Genomic DNA, 20,003 nt, shown 5'->3' with positions numbered 1-20,003 from the left:
CTTGATTCTCAGATCTCACCTAGGGTGCTAGGATTACTGGCTTTAGCCACTGACTCTCAGCTTTATAATGTTGTTTCTGGGTCTTGCATGCTCTAAGTTATCCAAAACAATCAATCTTTTACTCAGAAACTGAGATCTGTAGTCTCCTGTGGCCGATTTGGTCATTTTGATATGAAGATTTCCTATTCTCTCTTCTTTTCATGCCTGCTACCTACACTAGTAACACATATAACTTTGCTTTACAACACATTATCAGCTGGGTGCTGGCAGCTTACTCCTGTAAACCTAGACACTCAGGAAGCTGAGATTTGAGGATCATAGTTCAAAGGCAGCCCAGGCACAAAAGTCATGAGACTTATCTCCAATTAACCACCAGAAAACTGGAAGTGGTGCTACAGCTCAGTGGTAGAATGCTAGCCTTGAGCAAAAGAGCTCAGGGACAGTGCACAGGCCCTGAGTTCAAACCCCACAGCCGACAACATAAATGAATGAATAAATAAAAAGAAAGTAAGTGGGCTGGGAAGGTGGCTCAGTGGTAGAGCACTTGCCTTGCATGCTCGAGGCCCTGGGTTCGATTCCTCAGCACCACATAAGCAAAAAGAAAAAAGCCGGAAGTGGCGCTGTGGCTCAAGTGGTAGAGCGCTAGCCTTGAGCTGAAGAGCTGAGGGACAGCGCCCAGGCCCAGAGTTCAGGCCCCACAACCGGAAAAAAAAAAAAAAAAAGAAAAGAAAAGAAAGTAAGCATTTATATAAGCTACTCTAGGGAATTTAGGGGTGGCAGAGAGCTACCAACAGCAGCTCTCTTTTCATGTAATGAGGGAGTGGAACTTGAAGCATTTCAGTATCAAATCCACTGTGGTCCTGCTGTGTTTGACAGAACCATTTTTACATGTCTGATTTTAGATGGTGTGTTGTTTCTAGGGACTAAACTCAGAAGAGTGTTTATAGGAGCATGATGTCATAGCATTTCTTTGAACACACAATTTCATTCATCGTACTGCAACGTTACTGCTGACAATTTTTTAATGACTTTACATGCCTTTTAGAGGTAATTCTTTAACAAGTGAATCTGAGCTTCAAACTTTAGTGTGTTTAGATTTCTTTAAAACAGGTTATCACTGTGTCATTCAGGCTGGCCTGGAACTTTCTGTGTAGCTGAGATCCTCTTGTCTCTTCCTGCCCAGTGGCAGGATTATAGGTGCTTACCACCACATCCAGACAGATTTTATTTTTTAGAAAATGTTTAGCTCTTAAATCTTTCTTGATTGAATGTGCAGGTTATAAGGGAAAGAAGGTAGTTCTTTCCAGATGAACAGTTAGTTCCAAAACTATTGAGTAACTCATTATTTACTCGGATTTGAAAGTCAGTTTTATTATGTATAATAAAACAATATAACCAGGCAACCATGGCTACTTCTGTTGTGCATTTCATTGATCTATTAATATGTCTGTGTCTTTGTTGTTATCACATTGCTTTGGTCACTATGACTTTATAGGACATTTTGCTGTCTGGTATGGCAAGGTCTCTGTGGCTCTTGTTTTGCTTTCTGTCAAAGTTTCTTGGCTATGCACATGTGTTTAGTCTCCCAGATGAATTTTAAAATCAACTTTTCAAGTGCTAAAACCACTGGGATCAGAATTGAAATTGTATTGAACTGACATCAATGTAACACGAATCTTCCCATCAGCAACATGATTTCTTTTTATTTAGCTCACTTTCAATGTATTTAAAATTCTCCTGTCTTCTTGTAGCTCTGGAACATTTCTCAAAATGGGGTATGTGTGTGTGTGTGTGTGTGTGTGTGTGTGTGTGTGTCTGTGTGTGTGTGTGTGTGTGTGTGTGTGTCTGTGTCTGTGTGTGTGTGTGTGTGTGTGTGTGTGTGTGTGTGTGTCTGTGTGTGAATCTTTTTTGTTGCTGGAGTAAATAGAACTTTTTCTTTGACTTTAAATTTTTATAAAGGTTTTGTCTTAGTCAAGGTTTTTATGGTAGTGATTTAGAGAAATACACTGAAACTAATGTAGAAAAAAATGAGGTAGAATTTTTGGAAGACAGCCAAGGCCTTGCCTTCAGGCCAAGGGCAGAAAAGGGGAGTAGGCCTCACGAGCAGGGGGATGGAAAGGAGAACTACTCAAGTCTCCTGCTGCTTCTCTTGTAATTTATTTTTTCCTCCAGTGTTTCAGCTTTCTTCTGTCTCATTTTGCATTTCTGAAAGTTAAGGGCTGTAGAGTAAACCTAGCTATAGAGACCACCACCATCTGGATGGAGCATTCTCAGAAAGCAACTGCAGGCTGGGGCAGTCATTTTTAAGGCTTAAAGACAGATGTTTCAAGGCACTGCAATGCCTGGCACTCAGAAGGTTCTTGAGAGGCTGACTTAATCCTCAAGTTAACAAGAATTGTTTGAGCCCCTACTCTCGACTTTGTATTTGTATGGGGCTTTCCAGTTCAGGGTGTAATCCCACTTTATCACCATTTCATAGGCTTTGGGCTCAGAACACACATAGGATCCCATGAATGCTAAACTACATAGTGTAGGAGCATACAATGCCATGTCAAATATTTTTTTCCCTTAGAAAATATCCTTTAAAGTTGACAGTTTTGAGTTAATGACAGCTCTTAATTCCTACTCAGGTCTGGCTTACTTTGATTTTCCCGCGCAGCAAAGAGGCACTTCATAAACAACAACAAACCCTTCTTAGAACCAGGAAATCCTGTTTCAAGGTATTTCTTTTCTTTCTCTTAATCTAGTCCAGCAGTGGACATCAGCATTGGACCAGGAGCCCGGTAAAAGCCTGCAAGGGGGAGCTTGGAACCCCCAAAACGCTGGCACCGTTGGCGCTATGGGTCACTGATTGAATAGCCTCCAGGAGTAAGCTACGCTTCTGCGACCCTGCCTTCTTTACGACCACACGAACCCGGGATGACCACTTCTGCACGCCGGTGTGCTGAGCCGAAACACCGTAAAAACAAAGCCTGGAGGGTGCCTGGGGGTCCTCTGAGGCCTGGCATGGCTGAAGGAAAGAGCACAGAGGATTCGGGAGACTGAGTCACAGGGAGGCAGGGGGTGGCACCCCTTCAGCCTCGGCTCTTTCACGCCGTGAAAAACTCCTTGCCAAGGCGGCCACGTTCTCCAACTAAAGGAGAACGAGGGTGGATTTGGATGAATTTTTCTCTCACCACCAGAAAATTCCCTTTCTTCAAACTTTGCTTCCCCGCCCCGTGTGCAACCAGCCAATCAGGTTTTCCTCGTGGCCCCGAGGGGCTGCCGCGAGCCCAGCCCGAGTCCTCTCCAGCGCAGAGCCCAGCAGGAGCACGGAGGGGCCCTGCAGGGGGCGAGGGCTGGGGCTGGAAAGAGGTGGAGCTCTGAGGATTCGTCAGTCTGGCCTAAGCCCCGCCCCAGTCCGACTCGACTGGACCTTCAGGGCGTGGCCTATGCTCCGCCCCGATCGACACGTGTGCATGTTTAGGGCGTGGCTTCCGGCAGCAAAGCCTTTACTTTCCGGTAGTCCCTTGACTCTGCTTCCTTCCGGGGCGGGACTTCCTGTCCATAGGCACCGGGCTTCAGAAGTGGTAGGAGGGCTGTCCGCACAGGTTGGTTCGGCCAGGCGGGTCTCACGTTCCTCGAAAGGGTGGTAGCCGAAAGGACGTCTTTTCTTTCTCTTACGTGCCTTTCCCCCCTTCCTTGCTATACCTCCATTTGCACGAACGTCTGGGCTCTCGGTACCCCGCCCCCTTCATGAGGCTCTTCCGCTTCCTCTTTCCTCAGGCTCCGCCCCCAGCGTCCTGTGGCCATGACGACCGTTCCGCGGGACTCCCTGGTGTGGAAGCTGGCGGGGCTGCTGCGGGAGTCCGGTGAGTGGACTTCCGGTTGCCCAGGCCTCTGGCGAGCTGGAAGTGCCCCCTGCCTTCAGGAGACGAGCCCCGGGAGTTGTGGATTCCACCCTCGGGGTCGCCAGGCGTCAGAGTTGACTCATCTCCTCGCGCCCCGCGGGTTTGTTCAGCTCCCGGTGTCGCTGACAGTCTAAACTCTCTCCAGACTCAGAGACCAAACCCGAGCGCCCCTTCTCCACACAGCCTCAGAGGCTGCAGTCATGACTGCCAGCCCCTCAAGGCCAAGGACGGACCTCGAGCATCGTGTCGCGAGACACGGAGTATAGCACTGTATAGTTAGGACAAAAAAAAAAAAAAAAAGCCCGTGATCTGGAGTCAGACTCACGTAGGTTGGAATCGTAACCCTCTTTCCAACTCAGGTTTCCGGGTTCAGCACATTGGCCATAGGGATTGTACTTAACAAATTGAGAGAATTTTAATAGACATATTTAACATTGTATGTGCATCTATTAAGTACTCAAAAATTAGTATCTAGTATTATTTAATTGCTTCCTTTGGTGCCTGGGCACACTGGAACCAGTATTTGCTTAATAGATGGTTGGCATTAATTGTAGTAGAACAAGCTTTGGCTTTGAGATAAGACAGAAGTAGCAACTTCCTACCATGCTATATGATCACATCAAGATTTCTAACTTCTTTGAGCTTCAGTTTTCATATATGTAATAGGAGGTGTTTATGTTTGTGTGTGTGTGTGTACACACACACGTACAATGTCCTTTGTGCGTATGCATCAGTCTTGGAGCTTGAACTGTGGACCTAGGAGCTGTTCCTGAACTTTTGCCCAAGGCTAATGCTCTATCACTGGATCCACAGCTCCACTTCTAGCTTTTTGGTGGTTAATTGGAGATGTGTCTCAGGGACTTTCATGCCCAGGCTAGCCCCACCTGACTTCAAACCACGACCCTCAGATCTCAACCTCTGGAGTAGCTATGATTACTGGCATGACCTATTAGTACCTGGTTTATGATAAGAGGTTAATAGTGCTTTTCTAATTCTGATGAAGTTTAATGGGTACCAATCAGGCACACTCAGTTAATTTTGGCTGTCTTCTGTTACTCTGCACTCCCATTGATGGTATCTTTGGAATCTCTCTTATATAGCAGTTTTATTTTTGGACCTGAATTAATAACTAAGCATATGTCTTATTTCTTCTTCTATACTGAGAAGTCCTTTGAGGTGGTGAGTCCCTGAACCATGTCTCTACTCTCAGTGTCTAGTACATAGGAAATACTTCATGTAAGGTTGTAGGATTTGTTAATCTATTCAGCAAAAATCTGATATGACTCACAAGGTTTAGAGCTTATGGGATGTGTGAATGAGTGATTATGAAGAAGCAGCAGGAGGGAGATTCTTGTGATGGGATAGTAATGTCAGTTTTAGTGGTGGGCCCAGTAATCTACACAAACAGCTCCAGAGCTCACTGTTCCTTTGGTATATGTAGTAGTGTCAGTTTCCTGATTTTGATACTGTCTTACAGTTACATAAAGTGGGGGAAATTGTGAGAAGATTTATTGTTTGTGGAGATTTATTGTTTATTGTGTGAGGATTTTTGGGGGGGGCAGTTGTCTCACTATTGCTCAGGCTGACCTCAAACTCACTATATAGCTGCCACAACCTTCCTGCCTCAGCTTCCCAAGAAGAGATTGCAAGCACATGCCTATTAAAAAAAGATTAAACATTTTTAGGAAAAATTAAAAAATTATTTATACTTAATTTGTAGCTGCACTTTTTTAGGTAGAGCAATAAGTGCCAAGATGACCAAAAGATGCCCTCGGGGATAACAGTCTTGGGGTTGGAGGTGGTAGAGTGGTAGAGTGATTGCCTATAAGGAGGAGATCCTGATTTCAAACTCCTTTTCCACCAGAAAATCGATGATGGTGTCTTTAGAGAGAGCAGGTTTAAAATAGCAATAACAATACAATAGTGCTTTCATGAATGGTTATTCTTTCCGTACCATGTGTTTTAGTGTTGTTCAAAAGTTTTTATATGTGGGTATTATTTTTGCTATCAGAAAAAAAGAAATTAAATAACCTGCTAACTTTTGCGCAGAAATGAGCGATTGCAGTGTTGAAATTCAACAGTATTAAATAATACTGAGAAGGTTTCCGGGTGAGATTGATCTTGAACTAGGCAGTAGAAGGGGATGTATCAAAAATGAGAGTGCTGTGGGCTAGGGTAGCTGCAGTTCCAGTGGTGCAAGGAGACCAGGACTTTTTGAGCAGAAGGTGAGAGAACTTGGAAAAATGCGTTGATGCCTCACAGTGGAGTAGTCTCAGGTGTCAGGTTGAAGAGTTAGGAGTATTTTTTTTTTTTTTGAAAATATGGGTAGCTATAGAAGACTTTCAAGCTGGGGAGGAAATAGAAAGTTTGGTCCTGCTAGATACAAATACATAAATAGAGACAAGAGAGGAGAGGGAGGGAAAGAGGGAGGAAAGAGGAAAAAAGAGAGAGAGAAAGAGGTGAGAGAGGGAAGAGAGGAGAAAAATTTGGTCATGTAGTGGAAGGTCTACAGGGTCCATATGTATCTCTGATCCATAATCAGAGTGGGTGTGTTTGGGGTCACAAAGTCTTAAAGGAAAAGATCTTTCATTGTATCCTCCTGTCTGTCCTTTTCTCTTTAGGGGATGGGGTCCTATCTGGCTGTAGTACACTGAGCCTTCTGACCACAACACTGCAGCAGCTGACCCGTGTCTTTGAGCTGTACCTAGGACCATGGAGTCCTGGCCAGACAGGCTTTGTGGCTCTGCCCTCTCACCCTGCCGATTCACCTGTCATCCTCCAGCTTCAATTCCTCTTCGATGTGCTACAGAAAACACTTTCACTCAAGGTTCCAGGGGTGGGGATCGGGCTAGGTGTGCAGCGGGACTGAGGGAATGATGAAGGGTGGCTACAGGCTAGGTCTACAAGAAGTGTGCAGGGCTGCGATCCACATAATGTCAGGTGCAGGTGGTTGTGCTGAAGAAGGGGTGCTGTGAGAGGGGGTCTGCTGGGCCTCTGACCTGAGTGTTTGTTTTTCAGTTGGTACACATCCCTGGTCCTGGTCTGCCAGGACCCATCAAGATTTTCCCATTCAAGTCCCTTCGGCAGCTGGAGGTATGGGGTTGTTGGAGCATGTTGGTACGCAAAAGCTAATATGAAGCAGCCATTTGGGGGATGGGGGACAGGGAGAGGGGCACTTTTGGTGGGGAGGCCAGGCCTGAGTGTATTATTGCTTTGCAGTAATGTGGTATTTAGTCTGTTTTTGATTGAACACTTCACTTTGAACCATAAGTAGGCTTTGTCATCTCCTTGTAGCCCATCAGGGAGACTCAGCTATGGAAGGTCTGCTTTTTCTCATTCCCTTTCTTCCCTTACACCAGCTCCGAGGTGTTCCCCTCCACTGCCTGCATGGTCTCCGTGGCATCTACTCTCAACTGGAGACTCTGATTTGCAGCAGGAGCATTCAGGCTCTAGAGGTGAGGTAGGCTTAAGAGGTGGGCTCCATGCTCTGTCTCAAGAAACACAGAAAACCCAAGTGCTCAGGGTCTCCTTCCCTTCCATCCCTGTGACCCTGCAGCACTCTATGCCTGTCTGTGGACTTATAGTCACACCTGTCATTCCCCATTAAATAGTATAGTGTATGCTTTCTTCCTCTCCCGATGGTGCAATCCTTGGGGACAGGGACTTGGACTTTCTTTAAGGCTAAATCTCAGGTGGAGCCACATATATTAAAAATAAATAAATAGCCGGGTGCTGGTGGCTCATGCCTGTAATCCTAGCTACTCAGGAGGCTGAGATCTGAAGATCCGTGGTTCAAAGCCAGCCCGGACAGGAAAGTCCGTGAGACTCTTATCTCAAATAAACCACTAGAAAACCAGAAGTGGCACTATGGCTCAAGCAGTAGAGTGCTGCCTTGAGCTGAAGTGTGCACGGACAGCGCCCAAGCCCAGAGTTCAAGCCCCACGACTGACCAAAAAAAAAAGAATGGATGGAGCATGAAAAGAAGATGAGAATGGAATACTGGTAGAGAGAGGGTAATGAATCTGTCCCTTGCTTAGGAGCTCCTCTCAGCCTGCGGTGGGGACTTCTGCTCTGCCCTCCCCTGGCTGGCTTTGCTTTCCGCTGACTTCAGCTACAATGCATTGACCGCCTTAGACAGCTCCCTGGTGAGTGCTCTGAGGGACAGAAGTATTGGGAAAGGGTAAGGATGAGTTTTTCGGAAGGAAGGAAAGTTGGCAGGGGGGTACCCTTCATGAAAAATTCTCTGCCTCTTTTTCTGTCCTCAGCGTCTCTTGTCAGCTCTGCGTTTCCTGAACCTGAGCCATAATCGAGTCCAGGACTGCAAAGGCTTCCTGATGGTAAGCATGAGCAGTCTAACAACTGGTGCACTTGGGCCTTGGGTGACTCTGTTATTATCTTTCCTGGGCGGCTTGTAGTCCATCTTGTTCTTTTCTCATGCGAGGAAGCCATATCTGAAGAAGTAGTACTGTTTGGGGGTTTGGGTTCTAGCATAAGACAAGGCAGAGTTCCAACCTCAGCTTCTAATTAGGACAAATGAGTTAGCCTCTTGGTTTGTTCATCTATAACATAGCAATTATTGGAGTACCTGCTTTTATATAGTACATTGGTTGTGAGGAATACCCAGCATTCCTCAGCCCAGTGCTTCACTCAGAAAATGGTAGATTTTTGTAATGATAATGACAAACCTTTTCCCTGTGTCTTTCCATCCCCTATCAAAGATAAAGCTGGATACTCCCTAAAGTGGTAAGGAAAGGTTTTAATCAATAGGAAGATGGTCCAGTATAGACTGAACTCTAATTTGTGTTGAGGTGAGTGGGCATTTTAAATTGAAAAGGAAGAGTAAGAAAAGCTGTATTGGGAGGTTTAGGCACAGGCAGGGAAGTAGAAATTTATGAAAAGCTAGAAGAGAGGTGTTGGTTCATGGGAAAGCCATCTGGGTTGGCAAACTAACTGGCACATGGTGAAGTTAATTCCTTCCCTTCCTCTGAGACTGAAACCAATCCTACTTTTAGGTGTTGACAGGAACAGAAAGTAAATTACTGTGTAGCCTTGCATTCTCCTGATTAGAAATTAAAAGAGTGGGAATTACCATCCTGAGTGTAGCTCAGAGCTGTTAAGAATGACAGTACTGGGCTGGGAAGGTGGCTCAGTGGTAGAGCACTTGCCTGGCATGCATGAGGCCCTGGGTTCGATTCCTCAGCACCACATAAGCAAAAAGAAAAAAGCCGGAAGTGGCTCTGTGGCTCAAGTGGTAGAGTGCTAGCCTTGAGCTGAAGAGCTGAGGGGCAGCGCCCAGGCCCAGAGTTCAGGCCCCACAACAGGACCCAAAAGAAAAAAAAAAAAGAATGACAGTACTGTTTGCTCAAGTGTTTTAATTGGGGAGGGGGATGAGATCATTTGTGCTGAGAATCTGCAGTTTTTATAGGTCAAGGTGGAGTCAAGAAGAGGGCTCAGAGGAGGACCTTGACTAGAGCTTAGTCAAGGTGAGAATCTTTGTCCTCCTCGCCCACTGTCAGGATTTATCTGAGCTTTACCACTTGGACATCTCCTATAATCACCTGCACTTGGTGCCAAGAATGGGACCTTCTGGGGCTGCTCTGGGGACCTTGATTCTGCGAGGCAATGAGCTTCAGAGCCTGCGAGGTGAGTGGACCATGTGGGGCAAACATGGGAGGAAATTGGGGGACCGTGAGACCCAGAGTGACACAGACACCTGTGCCTCTTAAGCTTTGTGAGGGTTTCCAGCCAGGGCTGGCTCTCTGATTTGTCTATTTCACCCTTGCACCTAGCACATGTACCACCAGACCCACTCTCTTCTTGCCTCTGCCCCAGGCCTAGAGCAACTGAGGAACCTGCGACACCTGGATGTGGCCTATAACCTGCTGGAAGGACACAGGGAGCTGTCACCGCTGTGGCTGCTGGCTGAACTCCGCAAGGTGAGACATGGGTGAGCCACCTTCCAGCCTGGCTCTCCTGTGTCAGAGGGCAATGCCTTCTTCACATAGTGGGGTGGGGGGCCTCATTCACCTCTCCCCACCCTGCAGCTCTACCTGGAGGGGAACCCTTTGTGGTTTCATCCTGAGCACCGTGTGGCCACTGCCCAGTACTTGTCACCCCAGGCCAGGAATGCTGCCCATGGAGTGAGTGATCATCTTGTATCCACTTGCTTTCCCTTTCTTTCCTGCCCTACCCCATCTCTATACTCTCTTGCCTCCCCTTCCCCTGGGTGAAGAGCATAAACCTAGGCTCCTTCTGTTTTGTTAATGCTGACACTCCCTGGGGCCAGCACCACTGCAAACACTGGTCCTCCTCCTCTGTCTCTCTGCAGTTCCTTCTTGACGGCAAGGTCTTGTCACTGAAGGATCTTCAGGTCAGTGTGGTGGGGGCTGGATGGCAAGGACTGATGGAGGCTGAAGTGAAGAGCAGCACTGGCTGGGGATATAGGAGTGATCAGGAGAGATCTCCCTGGCTAAGGGAAGGAAGGGCCGGCTCTCAGCTAGCTCAGGCGGGGCAGAGCTGCTCCTCTGGCTCTGAACTACATCTTCTCCCTGTTGTCACACACCAGACCTCTGCATCCTCGGGACCTAGCCCCATAGCCCCACCTGTGTCCTGGCCAGTGGGGAGTACCACAGAAACCTCAGGTGGCCCTGAGCTGAGTGATAGTCTTTCCTCAGGGGGTGTTGTGACCCAGCCCCCACTTCGTAAGGTTAAGGTAAGTGGTGTGCTTGGCTGCCTGGGGCGCTGAGTTCTTGTTGGAGTGATGGTAGAAGGCCTCATCCTCAGGGGTTTTCTGTCAGTTGGGTAGGAGACCATGGGTAGCAGACAGATGCCCCTGGCTTTCATAGAGCTCTGTCCTTCCACCCAACTTAGAGCCGAGTTCGTGTGAGACGGGCGAGCATCTCTGAGCCCAGTGATACAGACCCAGAGCCCAGAACTCTAGACCCCTCTCCTGCTGGTAAGTTAACCACACCCACTCCTCCCATTTCTCTCTAATGATGTTTTTATGCAGTTCTGGGAGGAGTAACTTGGGAGGAATGGAATCTTGTAGAGGGTCTCTTAGTCTGTTGTTCTTTTTTGTTATTTTGTTGTTGTTTTGTTTTGGTGGTACTGGAGCTTGAATTCAGGGCCTTGTGCTTGCTATGTATGTGCTCTACCATGGAGCTATGCCTTCCAACCCTTTTTGTGCTGGTTATTTTTGAGATAGAATCTTGTTTCCTACCCATGTGTTTGCGTGAATTGTGGTCTGCCTATTTTAGACTTCGTATTGTAGCTGGGATGACAGATGTGCACTACCATACCCAGCTTCTTTCGGTTGAGATGGAGTCTCGTGGGTCTCTCAGCCTAAGCTAGCCTAGAACCACAGGCCTCCCAGTCTCAGCCTTCACATAGTTTAGGATGACAGATGTGTACCACCACAATCAGCTATGGATATCCTTTGAGAGGTCTTTTGAGTTTTTTTCTTCCCAGGCTGGCCTAGAACCACAATATTTCTATTTCCAGCCCCCAAAGTAGTAATGAACCACTGGCACCATACTTTGTTTTTCCTTTTAGTTGAGGAGAACTGCTCCTGGGCAGCAGTCTCTAGGGATTTTTAAGGAGCATTAACTTTGTGGTGTGTTAAGAGAAAGGATTTGATGGCCAGATAAGTCTGAGAAGTGCGCAGTTAAACAGTGCAAAGTTGAGTAGGTTTTCTTCCCTGCAGACTCCAGGCCCGTAGGTGTGCATCCATATTTTGTGAATCTCCCAAAGTAGCACTTGATGTTGAGGTCTGGGTTGCATGTGACCACAGTGTTCCATAGGACATGCTCCTGAAGGTCTGTAGCCCTTTCCTTGCTTGAAGATGAGGCGCCATAGAAAGAGCCTAGGGTTGTCGTATGGGGTGGGACTAGCGGCTTGTTCAGCTCCATATCCTCTGCTCCCCAGGATGGTTTGTGCAACAACATCGGGAGCTAGAGCTCCTGAACAGCTTCCGGGAGCGCTTTGGCTGTGACTGGCTGCAATATAGGAACCACCTGGAGACCGCAGGGAACCCCCCTCTGGCTGCCCCCAAGACACCTGCTATCAGTGTCCCTCCCCTGGGTGCCCTGGGCCCTGAGTCTCCCTCCAGTCCTTTGGTCCCAAAGAAGGAAGCTAGAACCCCTGAAAAGTCACCACCAAAGGGATCAGAGGAGAGCAGGGTAGTGCCACAGTGCCAGGAGGAAGAGGAGAGAGAGGAGCAGAAAAAAGAAACAAGGGAGGAACAGGAGGAGGAAGAGGAGCAGGAGCCAAAGGAAGTAGAAGGTGAGCACCCTGTAGGCATGTGGGAAACGGGGTCAGGTGGAGCGATGCTGGAACAGCCGGGCTGTGGTGGGCTGCCTCATGGGAGGGTAGTCTCTGGGTGCTTTTCCCTCCTCTGAGCCTCCTCTGCTGGTCTCTCCACAGCGGAGCTCTGTCGGCCCATGTTAGTGTGTCCCCTGCAGGGGCCCGAAGGCCTGCGAGGCAGGGAGTGTTTTCTCCAGGTCACTTCGGCCCACTTATTTGAGGTGGAACTCCAAGCAGCCCAAACCATGGAGCGGTTGGAGCTGCAGAGTCTGGTGGCAGCTGAACTAGAGCCTGAGGCTCAAGCCCAGGGAGAACCGGTGCTCGGGGTGAGTGATGGGGATGGGGCTTCTGGACAAGGCATCGGCTGATTTTCCAACCCCTCTGATGGACAGGTGGAGGGATGATCTGGGGCAGAGTGCAGTTGCAGTTGGCTTGGGAAGCTGGGCTGGGAGGTACGTTCTCAGCATGTGAATGGAGTCCAGAGTCATTGTTTTCCTCTTGCTAGTACCATCCCCAACTCCTTTCTCCCCTGCTCTCCTCTCATTGTGTAGGGCTCAGATCTGCTTCCAGGGGCCCCTGTTCTTGTGCTGCGCTTTTCCTACATCTGCCCTGACCGGCGACTACGTCGTTACATGGTATTGGAGCCTGATGCCCATGTGGCCATCCAGGTGAATGGGGTTCAGCAAGCTGTGGGGGGAGGTGGGAAGAGGTGGAAGGAGGGCTCCAGGTTACAGGAAAAAGGTTTTCCAGGCGTGTTCATCTGGGTCCACCTGCTTACAGCTGCCTTCCACCCTGCCTTCTTTTAGGAGCTACTTTCTGTGCTGACCCCATTTACCACTGTGGCACAGCAGCAGCTTGGGCAGGCAAGGGAGCTGCTGGGGGGCAGATTCCAGTGCTTGCGTTGTGGCTGTGAGTTCAAGCCCAAGGTGGAATTGGACAGTGAGGAAGGCTGGAGGCCTTTGTTCCAAAAGACAGGTACTAGCCTCCCCTTGACCTCCCTGCACCTCAGCTTCCTACTTCAGGGAAAGCAGCTTTGAGTGGGGGACTGTGGGGGAGCCCCAGGGAGGAAGGCCGAGGGGTATGGGACCAGCTGTTCTACAGAAGAGAAATAAAACTACCTGCCATCTGTATCATATATCAGAGGAAATGATATAATGGTATCCTTTTTTTTTTTTCCTCTCAAAGTCAGGAGATGCCAATTCTATAACTGTGTTTAAACATACTCATTATGTTTTCAAAACTTGAAGGCTTTTTTGAGTATTTTTGGCAAAGTTTTCAGGAATAACATAAAACCTAGTGAGCTCTTCCTGCAGTATCAAGGCAGCTGTTGGGTAAGATGCTTTGGGCGTTGGTGGAATTTGTCCCTTATTGACTGACCTTGAAACTGCTTGATAGCAAATAGCACCTCATGTCATCACTTCATGTTTTGCTCTTTAAGGGTTTTTCTGTTGTAGACCAATCAAAAAGCAAGGTCTCTGAAGATATTGAGAAAAAAGGAATACTCTGGAAAACAACTGTGTTGAAATGTATGAATTTTATTAGCCTCTTTTTTTTGGCAGCACTTGCAGCAGGGCTTTATTATTTTTTTAAATTATTTTTTATTTTATTTTTAAAATAGTGCCATGTTGCATTGCTCACCCTGAGCCTGCCTGGGGAGCATGCACACACATTGTGTGAGTGGAAATACCTTGAGACACCTGTTCCTCCCTGGCTATATTCCATAGGTCCTGCAGTTTCTGGGGTCCCTTCTGTGGTGGCATTAATGCACTTTGTCATATGCTACATTCTCCTGTGAGCCTCAGTTACCTCGTCTGAACTGAGAAGGAAATGAGTGCCTCCCCCTAATGGTTTTCTTAAGATATTTGAACAAGCTGGTCATTCACACCACCCTGGTGGCTCATACCTATTAGCTACTCAGGAGGTTGAGATCTGAGGATTGCAGTTTGAAGCCAGCCTGGACAGAAAAGTCAAGACTCTTATCTTCAATTAACCACCAAAAAGCCAGAAGTGGAGCTATGGCTCAAGTGGTAAAGTGCCAGTCTTGAGGTAAAAGGCAAAGAGACAGTGCTCAGACCCTGTGTTCAAGCCCCAGTACCGGTGTTGACACACAGACACAGACATAGACACACACATATAAAGAACATACAACACATACACACATACATACACACAAATGTAAACATGACAATAAGGAACCAAGCATTGTGGCTAGCCCATATAAAGTAGCTACCCTACCTCTGGGGTTACTGTAACTGTGGTCTTGGGCAGGGAATGTAGATTAACCTTTTGTTCCCTCATTTGCAAAATAAGATAGACTTTTGGTGGGAAGTGGGATAATATTAGCATGTGAGCTTGCACATGCCTCTCACCTTGTAGCTGCTCTTTTCTCCTTGCTGGTCTGTGTCCTGCCAACCCTGTAAGTCAGGCACTGTATTTACGGGCTCAGAGAATGCAGAAGTCTAGCTTTTAATGGATAGAGCCTGGGATTGGACCCAGATCTGGCACCAGTGCCCTTCCTACCTTTTTTCATTCTATTAATTTTGGTGCTGATAGTGCACTAAAGAATTGGTCATCCCAAGGCTGTGGGAGGGGATCAGAGCAGGGCCTGGAATTAGAAAGTGGGGTATATTTTTGAGGAGACTGGAGCATAGCCTAGCTGTGCTGTCACTGGGATGGGGAAGGATCCATCAGTGACCATGCCTGGAGAGGGAGATGGACGTGGGGCAAGGTTCAGGAATGGTTGTCATGTGTGGAGCTGGAGATGGCCCACTGGACGTTTGAAAGTGTGTGACTTGGTGGGGATGTCCTATGTCATGGAACCCATATCTCTCCCTCCCCAGAGTCACCTACTGTGTGTCCAGACTGTGGAAGTGACCATGTGGTTCTCCTGGCTCTGTCTGGGGAAACCCTCAACAGGGAGCAGAACCACGGAGAGCAGTCACTAGCTGTCTCCCAATCCCCTGTCTGTGACCAGCCTGGACAAGATCACCATCCCAATAGGGTTGATAGCCTCCTACCTGAGGTTACCATCTCCCATGGCCGCAGCAGCTGGAGCCTTAGTCCCCGTGAGTATGGTATAGGCAACACAAGATGGGGCTGGGGGGCTGGGAAGGTGGCTCAGTGGTAGAGTGCTTGCCTTGCATGCCTGAGGCCCTGGGTTCGATTCCTCAGCACCACATAAGCAAAACGAAAAAAGCCGGAAGTGGCGCTGTGGCTCAAGTGGTAGAGCACTAGCCTTGAGCTGAAGAGCTGAGGGACAGTGCCCAGGCCCAGAGTTCAGGCCCCACGACCGGACCCCCCAAAAAAAAATGGGGATGGGCTTGGGGAAGAATGGGCACTATGAGCTGCCATGGGCAGGCTGATGGTCCATTGGTTGCTCCCAGCCCCTGAGCCCTCTGGCTTCCGCTCTGTGGATCACCGACTCCGACTCTTCCTGGATGTTGAGGTGTTCAGTGATGCTCAGGAGGAGTTCCAGTGCTGCATCAAGGTCTGTGCCAGCTGGCATTGTCTACCCCCTCCCACCACCAGGATGCCTGCTGTCTACCATGGCAGCATGAGTTAGTTTGAACACTTGGGAACTACCACTTGTGGCTTTGGGTTTCAGCTGCAGCAGTTACTTGCTGTGTGGCTGTGCACACACACCTTAATACTTGAGTCTTAGCTGTCTCCAGCACAGTAGATAATCCTTCCTGCCTTACTGAGTGAGAGTCAGTGTCTGGGAGCTGGTCAGGACAGCACCCAGCAGTCAGTACCTGGGCCTTTTGTCACAACAAACACATCATTAGGCCCTCTGTTGGAGCCTGGCATGTGGGACCCTGGGATCTGGAGTCAGTTTTGCCCTTGACCTTAGAGTTTGGTGTAAGGAGTGTAAGGGAGCCAGATCATACAACGTGAAAGTTCTGAAATCAGGGTAAGATCCTACTGACTCCAGCTTGACTGGGTCAGGAAGTCTTCATGGGAGGTGTTGCTAAGTCAACTTCCAGGGAAAGGGTACTATAAATAGTGCATGGGGGAGTGAGAGTAGCTTCTTGGGAGCCAATGTGCAGAATAAGGGGCAGCTCTTTGATGGGAGTGTGAGAGGCAGGCAGGCTGTTTCAGGAGGGTCTGGTGTGTCTGCCAGGGAGTTTGGATGGGACTTGGGCCACTTGGAGCCACGGAGAAGTTTGAAGCAGGAGAGTGGTGATGTGTTCATTATTTAGGATAGTCATCCTGGCACTTGGAGAAGGCGAGAGGATCCAACTGAGAGATTCTGGGTCTTAGTGGGAGTGGGGACTAGGGAGGAGAGTGCTAGCATAGGAGGAGAGGGTCTTTAGCTCAGGGTCACCTTGACTGATAATCAGCAATGGGGAGGAAAACTCGGCATTTATTCCAGCCTCTGTAATCACTTTCTGGTTCTTCATCTACTTCTTTTTCCTCTTAGGTGCCAGTAGTGTTGGCAGGCCACAGGGAGGAGTTTCAGTGTCTTGTGGTTGTGTCTGACCACAGGCTTTACCTGTTGAAGGTTGCAGGGCCAATCTGGTGAGTGAGCCAAACTTGTAGCCAGGGCAGCAGCGTTGTGCCTCCCTGTCAGTCTCACCCTGTCCTCCTCTTATTCTTGGTAACTCTGCCCCCCTCCACAGTGGGCCTCCAGCCAGCTGGCTCCAGCCTACCTTGGCCATTCCCCTGCAGGATCTGAGTGGCATGGAGCTGGGCCTGGCAGGCCAGAGCCTGCGGATGGAGTGGGCGGCTGGGCTGGGCAGCTGTGTGCTGCTGCCTCGAGATGCCAGGCGGTGCCAGGCCTTTCTTGAGGAGCTTGTTGGTGAGGAGGATTCAGGGAGGGTGGAGAAGGGGGGGCTGGGCAGGGCCCCCAGAACTCAGAGTGAGCAGAGGTCATGGGACTTGTTTTTATGCAAGTTTCTTAAGTCTAGAATTGGGCAGGGTTGAGAGGTGGAGGGGCTAGGATAAAGGAGGGCAGGACCCTCTGAGGGTTCCAGTCTCCGGCTGGCTCTGTCCAGGTATCTTGCAGTCTCTGCCCCCTCCTCAGAGGAACTGTATCTGCACCAAGGAGGAGGAGGTGACGCCGAAGCACCGACTGTGGTGAGTTAATGGGAGGTAAAGGCCCAGTCTTCACAGAACCAAAACGTGATTCTGGACTGATCAGGCCCTGAGACTGCTGCCTAACTTCATATCCTACCTTCCCTCCCTCCCTCCCTTCCTTGAAGCCCTTTTCACCCCTGGCTGACCCTTTTCCTGTGTCTTCCATGCATCCCAGGCCATTGCTGGAAAAAGACACTTCCTCAGAGGCTCCTCAATTCTTCTACCTGCAGGTGTTCCTGGTTGAAGGTGAGGGCTCTGTGCTGCAGCTGTCACCAGTCTATATCCCCAAGCCTCTAGCTAGCCCTCTAGAACCACCAGCCAGCCCCCTAGTACCACTGACCAGCCCCTTGGTGTGCCTCCACAGAGCCCTTGTAGTAACACTCACTTCCCTTACAGTCTGGGTGTTCCAGGTGGGGACAGGAGACACCTTGGATTCTCATTTGCCCAGAGACCTTTGCTATGAGGTCCAGGTTTCCTTGAAGTGGGTGTGTTGGTTGGTCTGCTCCCCTCAACCAGTCAGAGGGAGAGTAGATCATGGTTTAGGGTGACTGGTGTAGGCTATCAGAGGGTTTAGAATCTAGAGATTGCTGGCATTTGGACTAGATAGGGCCTTGGCTCCCACAGGCCCAAGCTGCTTTGTGAACCCACCCTCAGACTGGGTTTGGCTCTTCTTTGGAGCAGCACTGGGACACCTAACATCTGGACTGTCTTTGGCCTTCCACTCTGAGTCCTACTCTGTCTTTCACCTGCCAGGCCTCTCTACCTGCCCTGTGTCCCTGTTGTTGACGTTGTCCACCCTGTACATGTTAGACGAGGATCTTGCAGGGTCCCAGCTGGAGACACACCTCCTAGCATCATCTGGTGAAGCCTCTGAGCAGGCCTCTTTCCTGAGGCCCAACCCTTCCCTGCGGGTCAGGGAGCAGCAGCCGCTCAGCAGCCTGAGCTCAGTGCTGCTCTATCGCACAGCCCCTGAAGACATGCGCCTGGTCTTCTACGATGAGGTGCGTGAGTCCAGGGGGAGTGGGTGGAGAGGACAGTGGGGATCTTTGTCTAGGAAGGCTGAGGATTGGGGGCAGGATGAAGCTGAGGGGTGGGTCGGCATAGTGGAGGGAACATGAGATTGGGGTGTGAGGGTGGGTTTGGATGAGTAGTTGATTGAGCAGGAGGCCGGGGCTGTCAGTAGGAACACCCTGGCCTGGAGCCCAGCCACTTTCTTGCTGGGAGGCCTGTAGTGAGGCAGCTGCTTCTGTGAGTTTGTGTGGTTGGTTACTGTGTGACAGCCATTTTACCTTCACAGCCACAGCATGAGGGGGGAGGTACTGTTACTGGCCCTGTTTTATAGATGAGAAAACTGAGGCTTGGAGACAATAACCAACTTTCCCAGGTCACTAGTTGTACAATCAGGAATTGAACCCATGCAGATGCAGTTCCTTGGAGGTGACTCCAGAGCCTGTGTGGCCACATTGGGAGGACTAGAGATGGGCTGAGCCTTGTAGAGGATTACAGTTAGTGCCAGCTGAACTCTGTACATGGCTCAGGGTCAGCATCTTTTATGAAGAGTGATGACGGGCTTAGGGAGAGAAAAAGATAGTGAGCCAAGGAGGGTGGTAAGTCCTCTCATGAGTCACCTCCTGTACCTACCTGGGGGAGCCCCTGTGTGTCTCACCTTGCTAACTGTTTGACCTGCAGGTATCTCGGCTAGAGAGTTTCTGGGCTCTTCGTGTTGTATGTGGGGAGCAGCTGACAGCCCTGCTGGCCTGGATCCGGCCCCCCTGGGAGGAGTTGTTTTCAATTGGACTCCGGACTGTGACCCAGGAGGCTCTGGACTTTGATAATGGGTCACATTGACCCCAACTCTGACTCAGGAGTCAGGCTGCAGACACTCCTCCTGGTCTTGGGCTCTGGCTTCCAGACTGCCTGTGGGCCTCCAGCCTATGGGCACTGGCAATTGAGGCCCCAAATGACCCATAACATAAGGGAAGGGTGAGTGAAATTGGTCCCCAGGTGATTTGGCCTAAGGGGAAAGGTTAAGTGGTCAGTGAGAATGGTTTTCCTACACTTTTCTCAGGTATGAATAAAGTTATTTCTATTCCAGATGTCATGGTGTAACTTAGATGTGTTGCTTGCAGGCTTGCCATTCCCCTAACCTCTTCCTGAATGGGCAGCCCTTGGCATCCTTGTTCTTACTACTCTGCCCAAGTAGGACTCCTGACTCCTGACCCATAGGCATCCAGTCTGCTAGCCAGCAGTGACCTGTTACATGGCCATGGAATGTCTTGCCAGTCAGTTCGCTGAGTCTCTCAGATTCTTATGCTCACATTTCAGTTGGGAATCAGGCCATTGCAGAAGGTGTCTGGGAGAGGGTGTGTGGAGGAAGAGTGTGGCATCTAGAGCCTTCTGCACTTGTCACCTTCCCACCGCACTGCCTCACTCAGCCTAGTATCTTTCAGTCCTCCTGTCTCCATGTCTGGTCATGGCGATTGTCTTAGGAATGCTCATGTGATCTAGTGTGGCCCACTGAGTCCCAGCCCTGGCTTTTGTCTGGAGTGGCCAACGTAGGGGCAAGTCTCCTTCCTGAAGGTTGCTGGCAGGACAAGGTGGAGCTGCTGGCCACGGGACAGTGCACATAGAGGAAGATGGAACTCAGGTAGGAAGGGCCAGATGTAATCCTGGTGATGTCTTTGGGGCCTCAGTCAAGTTGTGTCTGAAGGCACATAGCTCTGTGATTTTAGATTA

The 20,003-nt window shown here is 49.3% G+C and overlaps 1 protein-coding gene across 2 annotated transcripts; it reads left to right on the top strand.

Annotated features, from left to right (window-relative positions):
- Positions 1 to 3,463: 3,463 nt before the first annotated feature.
- Positions 3,464 to 19,356, top strand: Stk11ip (serine/threonine kinase 11 interacting protein). Of its 2 annotated transcripts, none has more exons than XM_070016223.1 (25): positions 3,464 to 3,501; positions 3,766 to 3,851; positions 6,512 to 6,717; positions 6,909 to 6,983; positions 7,250 to 7,345; positions 7,928 to 8,035; positions 8,156 to 8,227; positions 9,407 to 9,533; positions 9,723 to 9,826; positions 9,935 to 10,030; positions 10,219 to 10,260; positions 10,456 to 10,602; positions 10,761 to 10,845; positions 11,814 to 12,170; positions 12,312 to 12,517; positions 12,743 to 12,859; positions 12,998 to 13,166; positions 15,032 to 15,256; positions 15,575 to 15,678; positions 16,612 to 16,709; positions 16,811 to 16,989; positions 17,186 to 17,267; positions 17,443 to 17,513; positions 18,021 to 18,268; positions 18,957 to 19,356. In XM_070016223.1, the coding sequence occupies exons 2-25, from the start codon at positions 3,791 to 3,793 to the stop codon at positions 19,113 to 19,115; spliced, it is 3,234 nt and encodes a 1,077-aa protein (XP_069872324.1). In that variant the 5' UTR covers positions 3,464 to 3,501; positions 3,766 to 3,790; the 3' UTR covers positions 19,116 to 19,356. The 2 variants fall into 2 exon arrangements, with proteins under 2 accessions (XP_069872324.1, XP_069872313.1); XM_070016212.1 differs by lacking the exon at positions 3,464 to 3,501 and adding an exon at positions 3,532 to 3,590.
- Positions 19,357 to 20,003: the final 647 nt, after the last annotated feature.

This window comes from Dipodomys merriami, unplaced genomic scaffold, assembly GCF_024711535.1.
Source record: "Dipodomys merriami isolate MVZ:Mamm:240054 unplaced genomic scaffold, mDipMer1.0.p SCAF_1, whole genome shotgun sequence".
NCBI classification, from domain to species: Eukaryota; Metazoa; Chordata; class Mammalia; order Rodentia; family Heteromyidae; genus Dipodomys; species Dipodomys merriami.
This window is presented reverse-complemented; position numbering and strand designations above follow the sequence as displayed.